The 10,277-nt window shown below is 45.3% G+C and overlaps 1 protein-coding gene and 1 long non-coding RNA gene across 4 annotated transcripts; both read left to right on the forward strand.

Annotated features, from left to right (window-relative positions):
- Positions 1-2,900: 2,900 nt before the first annotated feature.
- On the forward strand, positions 2,901-4,712 carry LOC120704817 (ethylene-responsive transcription factor ERF037-like). Its single transcript, XM_039989346.1, has one exon. It carries the CDS (start codon positions 3,331-3,333, stop codon positions 4,099-4,101), a length of 771 nt encoding a protein of 256 aa, XP_039845280.1. The 5' UTR covers positions 2,901-3,330; the 3' UTR covers positions 4,102-4,712.
- Positions 4,713-5,225: 513 nt separating this feature from the next.
- Positions 5,226-9,987, forward strand: LOC120704819. Of its 3 annotated transcripts, none has more exons than XR_005687693.1 (3): positions 5,226-7,746; positions 8,159-9,719; positions 9,794-9,987. It is a non-coding gene; the product is annotated as an uncharacterized LOC120704819 (long non-coding RNA). The 3 variants fall into 3 exon arrangements; XR_005687692.1 differs by having other exon boundaries at positions 5,227-7,746; positions 8,159-9,157; positions 9,241-9,987; XR_005687691.1 differs by having other exon boundaries at positions 5,241-7,746; positions 8,159-9,958.
- Positions 9,988-10,277: the final 290 nt, after the last annotated feature.

Genomic DNA, 10,277 nt, shown 5'->3' on the forward strand with positions numbered 1-10,277 from the left:
ATAGATCATTAAAACATGTGTATCATTTCATTTTGGGGTCTTTGGGGGATTTTAAGTAGTCATAGAAAAGGTGCATGCATGAGAATCCATGTATAATTTCTCCATAAGTGAAACTTCATAAGTTCAGCATTGGACCTATCACTAGCTAGTACAGAAAGCATTTGCGTTTGCACCTTATTTTTGTGTGCTGGAGGTCGTCATTGCCGACAATTAGCACAAATGCCATGTATTTGTGCTGGCGGTCGACATAAGCAACCGCCAGCACAAATTGATTTGTACTGACGGTTGTCTTAAGCGACCGCCAGCACAACTTATCTTAAAGATAAAACAAAATAATTATTTCATATGGATTCGGATGAAGACAAATTTTATATGAAGGTGATAGAGCTCGATGAGTTCTAAAACTTTGTAGTTCATAATATTTTCATTCAAGACCATTTACTAGGCCAAATATCTGTTACTATTTCTTAAATCAAAGTTTAAACCTTATATCCAAGTTATAGCAACCTAAGACAAAAATAAACTTTATATCCAAGTTATAAAGTTGGATGAGATCTAAAATTTTGTAGTTGAAATTTTTTTTAGCTCAAGAGCATTTACTATGCCAAATATTCATTACCCTTTCTGAAATCTAATTGTATTTTTTTGTATTTTTAAATGTATTAACAATCTCAGATGAAGATAAATAACTTCATACCAAAGTTGTAGTGCTCGACGAGATCCAAAAACTTTATATGATAACTTCTTAATTAAGATAGTTCAGAGTATCAAACACACAATATAAGATTTAGGAAAGTGATATAAAAAGAATGGCATATCTTGAGAGAATAGATGTAATGTGTAGGTGAGAGATTGTAAGGAATGAACGCGTGAAGTGAGAGGTCCGGGGTTCGAACCACGTACACCACATGTGCTTGAAAAAAATATGATACTCATGTCAAATGATGGACGGTTGGGTGTAGATGCCAACTGAAATGTGAAAATATTTTTTATTTTAGTTTTGCAACTTAAAAGTCTAAAATGATTGAAATTAATTTATGTTGGCGGGTGCTTAAGATGACCGCCAACACAAATGTATTTATCCTGGCGGTCATGTACCCCAGCACAAATATTGATTTGTGCTAGCACTGATTGTTATGATGGATGTTAAAACTGCCAGCACAAATCTATCTTGACCGTCACTACAAATATTTTTTTAGTAGTGTATATATGGTTAGATGAACATAGGTGTCGTCAGATCAGTCGACATAAACGATAGGCTGGCCGGTGCATTATTACGTCGCAATACGTACGTAGCCCCTGTTTAGAACACACGAATTTTGCAGATCACGGTATAGTAGCTATAGCCATATCTTCAAACGTCATGAAAGACATGCGTTGCATCTACTGTTTTAGGGACTTTAGGGTTAGCTACAGATCTTCATTATTCGCAGCATCGTCCCATTGAGCTATCATATTCATAGGCCGGCCTATGAGTTTTCCATTTATTATGTATCAACGCCTTAATTGCCTGGCAATTCTCCGGGATACTAGCAAAGATTCACAACATCTAGGTCCGATCGTAGCATAGCCATATAAGTCAATCGTCGAGTGACCCATCACAAATCTCTTCCAGTGTCATGGTGTCAATTAACCGGCTGTCAGTTCAGATCATCAAAAGTTTTGTCAGCTAATGAGGGAAGGTAACAAATTAAAAAAAATTAAATTTGCGAAAACAGCGATGGAATCATCCCCATTTAATTTGCATGTAGGCCTGTAGATCACTGACATCAACCCTAGTAGCTTGTAGCCCTTAGCTCCCCATTTCGAATGTGGGGATTGCATGGAATTCATACCGGAATCATGCTGTTTCATGTGGAAAAATTCTCCAATTTTAATATTTTAACTTAAACATGACCTAAGCCTAATTGTACGCCCGCTACTAGAGAACATGCATTTGATGCAGGCCACATATATACGGGCCACTGATGCGAGCATCGGTTCCGGGTGCAACGGCCGGCCCTCAAGAGGGAGCAATTGGTACCGGTTGGTGGCACGGTCCAGTACTAATGCTCAATTATTAGTACCGGGTGGAGCTATAACCTGGTACCAATAGTCTTCGGGGGAGTTAGTACTAGGTCATGGTACTCATATATCAACAAAGAATATGCATTCACGTCGTGATATTCTTAATACTTGTAATGGAGACTAAAATGATCAGTTGTGATATTTTTGGTACTTGTAGTCATGATATTTATATATTTATAATAAATATTATTATTTAAATATCTTAATTACATGATTGGTCGTGATATATTATTCCAACTCGATCACAACAAATGCATGCCTAGTAGTGGCTTGTTGTGGGCATTAACTGCTGGGCAGCAGAGCCCAGATGTATGTTCTGGTACATCATTCTTTGGATCTCATTTTTCTCAGCGTTAAAAGGCATTGTCAAGGCACATATTATGGGCATTGTCTCAAAAAAAAAGTACACATTAGACCAGTCTCAGTGGGAGTTTTATGGACACAAATATCTAGACTGGAAACTAGGTAACCGTGTCAGATAAATTTCATGGTGATGAAACTCTTCTCACATTACATGAAACTCCATGCTTCTCTCTCCTTGTCACATCAACAAAATTGATGACATTTAATGTCATGAAACTCTCCATGAAACCCCATTGAGATTGATCTTATGGGCAGCTCTAGAATTAGTAGTACAGATGTCCAATCACATCACTGAATTTACCATGCACATTATATCCATCCAATGAGGATAATAGTACTTTATCACTACACTATCAGCTTTCATTCAGTACTGTATATGGACTGTGGAGTCGAGTACTGAATAGGGTTTAAAAATTATTGCCGTGTTCTCTCAGGAGATGTTCAACAATGGCAACAGCTCAACAAGCTAGCTGCTGGCCATGTCTGGTGGTATTCCTCCGTAAGCAATTTTATCCTTGTACGGCAACGGTCTGCTTGAGAATTTATCCGTTGCGCCGTGCCGGGTCATCTTGTTTGTGCCGGCAGGAATTGACTGGTGATCCATGGATGAAATGAAAACACCCTGTAGCAACGGAAAAGAGAGCACCAGCAGGGGCAGAGAAATCTAGAGAGAGAAAGGGATGGAGAGCGTTCGCTGACGACGATGGCCGCGACAGGGACGTCGCTGGAGAAGAAGAGAGAGCATCCCGTTCGTTGAGCCGTCGCCGTCGCCGCGCTCCCACCAACCACTACTAAAACCCACAACCCCTTCGCTTCGCATCCAAACATCCATCCATCCATCCTCGGTCGTCTAGCATTTGCGTTCGCGCGCGCACGACGCATCACTCGCCAGTACTGGCAATGCCGGGCTCCGGTGGCACGAGCAGCCCGGCGTCGCCGGCGGGCGGCGGCGTGGAGAGGAGGGGACGGAAGGGCGGCGGCGGCGGGAGGCGGCCGGCCTACCGCGGCGTGCGGATGCGGGCGTGGGGGAAGTGGGTGTCGGAGATCCGCGAGCCGCGCAAGAAGTCCCGCATCTGGCTGGGCACCTTCCCGACGGCCGAGATGGCGGCGCGCGCGCACGACTCCGCCGCGCTGGTCGTCAAGGGCCCCGCCGCGGTGCTCAACTTCCCGGAGATCGCCGCGTCGCTGCCGCGCCCGGCCTCCGCCGCGCCGCGCGACGTGCAGGCCGCGGCCGCGCGCGCCGCCGCCATGGACGTGGGCGCGGCGGCCGCCGCGGCAGTGCCACCCGGGGCGCCTCAGGAGGAGGCGCCGCGGCCGTCGCCCCAGCAGCAGGTGCCGGGCCAGGGACGGGCCCTGGAGGCGGCCGACCCGGACGAGGAGGAGCTCGAGGAGATCGTGGAGCTGCCGGCGATCGACGAGGACGTCCTGGAGGCGGTGGACGACATGTTCTGGACGACGACGGCCTCGTTCCACCACGACTCCGCCGCCGCCGACGCCGACCCGTGGTATGAGCCGGCGGCCGCGTGGATGATGAACGCGGCCGGCATTGCGGCGCACGTCGACGACGACATGCCGCCGGTCGTGCCCGGGCTCGCCGCCGACCAGCTCTGGGCGCCGCAGCCGGACGGCATCGTGTCGTCGGGGCTCGGCGCGCTCCTGTGGAACCTGTAGCACCCAATCCATGTCTCCGATCACCCCCTCCGATCCTCTTCTAGAACGCTTGTGAATAGCCCCAGAAAGCATTTGCCCGGCCCGATCGACGCCTCAACCGCCCCCCGCCATTGGTGCGCATGTGACATGGCTGATGAGCTCCACCGGCAAGCATGTGGACGTATAAATCTCGATCCCTTTCACCTTTATTTTCCCCGGCCGGACGGCCGGCCCTTGCTAGCTAGCTAGTCTGAGGATGCATGCCCATGAGGCCATGACAAGGGCAGTCTCAGAGAGACAGGTAGGCGGTTGTGGGAGAACGACGCGTTCGCCGGAGGCCAGAGGCTGCCCCGCCGGAGGCGTCCGTCCTCCGACGAGCCGTGCGTTCCTGGCATGCCCTGTCGCGCAGCCGTCCGGTTAGTTCGTGTCTACCATTCTATAGATACCAAATGCATCGGTCGAAACATACCAACGACAGACAGATCGCATTGATGGGTGCTTGGTTTCGATCGTGTGAGCTTATGGTGTTTCCAATTAATTATGCAGTATGGTCAAGATTTAAGATGGATGATGCTGCTGCCAAGCCAATGTTAAACTATGATCAGCGTGCTAATTGAGAATTATTTGAGATCCGTTTTTTTTCTTTTGCGATGGATGCACCGGCACGGGCGGCGTCTCGCCGGTGTCTCGTGCGATCGAGCAGGCTGCTGAGATGCCAGTAGTAGACACTGCTGAGTACTGACAGGATCTCTCTCTCTCTCTCTCTTTTTTGAAAAGATACTGATAGGATCTCTGAGGGTGCCGGTTGTGTATCATGCATGGTACTAGCTAGTTCAACGCAACGGTCGTATACGCCGCTCACATCATCACTAGCCTTTTGCTTTGCTTGGCGTTGGCGACGACCTGTGTCTGTCGCTAGCAAATAAAGATGCTTGACGTACAGCTTCTAGAAGGTCTCACATCTGCCTGTCTAGAGTAACATTTCTATATGTCATTCGCGCACCGCTCGGCGGCCAGTCAGAACGTCCACGATAGCCAAAAAAAAATCGGCCGTCCAATCTAGATCCTACGGCGCACGCTACCTTCGAGACTACCTTCGAGACGTCTCGACTTTTTAACATACTGCAGCTCGAAAATATCTCGATTCGGATCTTTCTTTGACCTCCTCGGAGCATACGGTGAAGGAGACGGCGCCGGCGGCGATGCTTCTCCTGGCGCCGCTGCACCCGGCCTTCCTCCAACTCATCTTCGCCTTCGAGCTGCTTCTCCTTATCCTCCCCTAACTCCTCGCGATACCCATGGCGAGTCCCCGCACCGTCGCCGCCGGCGGCCGTCGCCTCCCATCTCCGATCCCGCCGCTCTCTTCCTCTTGCTGGGGAAGCCCGCGCAGCCGTGCTCCAGTCGCGCCCTTCACCATCGCGTCCTCGCGCCTCGAGGTTGTCTCCAACGTCGCCATGCGCGTCGAACTCTGCAGCGGCGCCGTCGGCTTGTGGAGGCGCCCGTGCTGCCGTCCGTCACGGCCGAGGAACAGCCGGCCACGCTCGCCGCTGCGGGCCGGGCCTGCCACGCGCTCACGGGTGCACCAGCGACGTCGCTCGGCGCGATGCTCCAGAAAATCGCCGGTGTCCTCCCAGGACACGCCTTTGCCTAGGTGAGGACCCGCACCTTCTCTTCCGTCTCATCACCAAGTAAAATTTTGCTTCTGTTACGCGACGGCCGCTGCTTCCTCTTCCTCTTCTCCCACTTCCGCTCACTGCTCGCCGCCGCTTCCTCTTCCTGCGCTGCCGCCGACGCTGCTGTCGCTGACGCCGTGGACGTCGCTACACTTCCCAACGCTCCTTGCGACGCCAAGCAGGACAAGCACCCGGGCGCGCCTCCCTCAGCCCCTCCCCTCCTCGACCTCCCTCCCCTCCTCCTGCGTTCCTAAGGGCCGCGAGCCCCGCCACCCGGCCGGCCGCGCAGAACCACGCGTCCCATGCTCCCGCACGCGGCTGGAGGTCAGTGCACGCAGATCCGCGTGCGGAGCATGGAACCGGCGCGGCTCCGACCACTCAAGCCATCGCCATCCAACCAAACCCGAGATGCATTTCTGCTGATTCCCGTGGGCCTCAAGCCATGCACGCAACGTGTTCGTTCAATTGCCTGAGTTGGAGGATATGTTTTCTACCTGTCAAGTATGTCTGTTAGTTTATGAGCAGCACTTACGAGTGTTGATTGATCTTTTATTTCGATACTTTATTTGACCTCCAAGCTGTTTCCTAAGAAAGATCCTTGAGAGACTCTCTGAGAGAGGGAGGCAGAGGAACAAGCACAACGTGAACGACTGAACAAGCAGTTGTTGCGTAAGCAGGAATTGATCATAGTATTGCCACATTGTGGTACCACTATTCACCTTTCATCAGCCTTCTGAAATTACATTTTCTTTTTGTACTTCTTTTTCTATAGAATTACCCATTTTGTGTCACATTTCAGATAAAGCTTGCTTACAGTTGCTGGGATGGAACTGGGCATAGGAGAGCTTCCCAAGTTAATTTCTAACTGTTACTGGAATGTTTCTTCAATGTCAAGTTTTTAGACTTTGCAGTTCAGACCTAATATACGATTACAACATAGCCTACTGGGAAAGGATTTTTTTTCACAGGTCAGCAGTTTTGAGGTAGTATGCGAGTTCACATAAATAATCCTCAAGGTGACTTCTGATATGTCCTTATGTATAAAGCACATATATTTTTAATGATATGCCTTAATCTACCATATAGAAAGTTTTAATCTATACTGCTGTTGTGTAAAAGATTCATGAGCTTTTTAGGTGTTCTTTGTCCTTGAATTGTGGATCTGGAGTTTAATTATTTGGAGAAAAAATATTTTCCCAGTTTCATGAGGTCATCTCTTAGGTAAGTTATCATAACTGAAGCAGCATAAGAACTTAAATTGACCACCTATATCACCCTGAATTAACACACGTGGTACGAACTTAAATAATGCAACACATGTAGTACGAACTTAAATCTTCCCTTATGATTCCAAAAAACATGATGTGCTGCTGTACCTTATAGGCTATGCTCTGGTTTGCTTTGCATGTTGAAAATAAAGGGAGATGCATAAATTCAACAGCGTTTGACATCCAACTTAACTAAACTCATTATAGTACATGATTTTTGACCAAATTTAAATCACACAATAGCACTTCTGCTTTTATATGATGCCATAGGGTACAGACAGCCCCTGCAATTCAACTAAAACAACAACATTGCAAAGGCCAATAAGATTGGAAGCTGTAACGTAATCACAAATTGGTGGATGCAAGGTTTTGGAGTTAGATTACTGAAAGAACAATTAGGGAAAATAGACGTGTTCCATTCTTGAATATGGTGTTCACCTAATTTTTTTTATGTAGCCTTTTCTTACAATTGTATCTAGATACCTGCTGTTTGTGCACACTGTTATTCTAACAGTGCAATATATATTCAAGCATTGGTTTACATACTTAAGACAAGTGTTCTTGTGTACATATCTTTTGTGAATTTTGTCCCATCTCAGAGAACCTGACACTGTGTGCTGTGTAATTTTGACTCTTTAGGTGATCCAAGTTCGTGTATGGACAAAGACAAGGAGCAGTATTTAGCAGCTCCAACTGTGCAAGCTTTTCTTTTAAAAAAAACATGTGTAAGCTTTTACCTCCTTCATCCTTTTCCTGGGATATCATTCTGTTTTTATATGCATACTCCTGCAGCTCAAGTATAATATATGTGAGCCACGTTACATGCTATGTAATGATATTGCACTTACCTATGTCAGTCAGCCCAAAACTCCCATGGCAACTTATGTTTTCGATGAAAAGTTTGGAATTACACTTGAGGTAGCACAAATAAAAATTTGGACTAACTGACCAAGAAGTTGCAATGTTAGAGAATAGAGCTTCAGCCTATAAGAAAGCTACTACACCAACCATAATATGACAGTATATAAGTGTTTTTGGTTATTTATAGACTAATTAAAAGGATTTGTAATTTACTGTGCTTGCAGTATTTTGTTATGAAACTCACTCTATTTTGCCATTTGCTGTTGGGATTCTCAGGTACCTGGATCAACTCATGCCACTGCCAAATAGTTACAGAGCCGCTACTACTGAGCTATGATGTTGCAAGCCAAAAAAAAAGGAAAGAAAACTCTGACTACTCTCTTTTTGTGTTCTATTCATCATGATCTGCCATTTATCAATGTTAACATGGAACATTGAACTTCAACATGAATGTTGAAATTATATTTCGCTATTTTCTAGTTCTTTGTGTGTCAGCACCCTGGACAAAACTTTCTCTATCGCTTGCAAAAACTACTGCTTCGTTACAAAGATGAATAGAATAACAAGGAAAGAATCAAGAACACTTACAAAAATGAACGTGTGGTCATACAACCAATGCATTACCTCTACTAATTTATGAATTAGTGTACTCTAAATTTTATATATCTACATGCAACTTTCATGTGCCTTGCAAATATGAACACCAATTGCATACAACTTTATATGATCAACTCTTTTTTTCTGTTGTATAACCACATTCTGTTTACATACTCATTATACTAAAAACGTAAAATAACCATCTCTCCTTTAATACTAAAATATGCAAAGGCAATTAGCGTGCAAGGGACCTCCATGGCTGCATGAACATCGACTGAGGCCTGGAATTGCTTGAACACACCAGGTATGCTACTTACTAGAGTGTTGGTATTCCCCATCCTCTTGGTGCTCTTGCTACAACACCTGACGGTATAGAAACCACCCATAAAAATCCATGTCCGCTCCAAACCATGCATCATCCAAAATTCACAAGCAACACATTACTCATGTTGCTTCTCATCAACACACCGCATAGCACCACCACATCGCTATGCCTCATTTCCCTCCATTCCTAACCACGACCATCACCTGCCCAAGATCAACCGTTGCAATACAGTAGCAGTGTATCTACAAAACGATGCTCCAGCGACAAGATGTGCTCCCAGTCTTTATTACAAAAAAAAAAAACAAGGCAAGATCATGGCACTCCCCAGAGCACCAACAAAAAACTTAATACAAGTAAGCATCAGTCATATTCTCTTATTTATTTCAGGAATCAAGCAAACTGATAATATATATTTACAAATTCACATGTCCTGTAGGTAGTAAGAGCCGCGAAAAACCCAGGAACTTCATGATCGAATTTTTCTGGATCAATAAAATTTTTAGCTACAGAATCTCCCTACCAATATGTACTTCTGCATTTAAATTTCAATGCAAATTATAGATGCTAGCTTTAGTATCATTATGTGTAAATGCACTACTTTGTTTAAATTCCTATTGTACAAATAAACAGTATCTTCCATGATTAAATGTTCCATTACAAACATATAAATTTGAAATTTAACTATATCGGAAAAAAATAAGACAAAGGCGCGTCAACGCGCGCCCAAAGTATTTTACATGAAGAATAATTGTACTTTACCATATAGCTATTTGCATCCATGGAAGGAACACCTGAAGAACAGGGCACGCTACTTCCAATACAGCGCAAAGAAGGATTTACTCCCAGTCTTCATCACAGACAAAGGCAGAGCAAAACCATACCAGTGCTTAGATCACTAAGCCAAATTCGAAAAATGTTGACATCATCTGCTCCTACCTTGATACCTTGCAATTAACACCAACTTATCACTAATTCGAATTAAATTGCAGTGATTGCAGGTCAGGAGCGGGACAACCATTCCAGGGACTTTACATTCAGCACTGCCTGTAATAAGCAATAGCACTTCTGTACTAAAATATAGCTAATAGCATATCACAAATAATTGTACTATTACTACTAATATATGGACATACCACGCTAATGCTACGTGTATATGTATTAATGGCGTTCTACCTTAACCTAACGATAGCTAAGCGCGCCAAGGCGCACGCAAAGTACTCGTTTTTTATCATTCTTCCCCAAACATGCATCGTTCAGCTGGATCGAGTCTGACAGCTCCTTATTGTTAATTAGCAATGCAAACAATTCTTACTACTGCAACTTATCCAACAGAAACTGACCACTAAATAAATATCCAGAAAAATCAGCAGCCCGTGCACCTAGCTAGTTCAGTTCGTAACTAGGTTATTTGGTTTTAGGGACTAAATTTTAGTCTATATCATATCAAAGAGAATTTTAGTATTTAGAAGTATT

Source organism: Panicum virgatum, chromosome 4K (assembly GCF_016808335.1).
Source record: "Panicum virgatum strain AP13 chromosome 4K, P.virgatum_v5, whole genome shotgun sequence".
NCBI classification, from domain to species: domain Eukaryota; kingdom Viridiplantae; phylum Streptophyta; class Magnoliopsida; order Poales; family Poaceae; genus Panicum; species Panicum virgatum.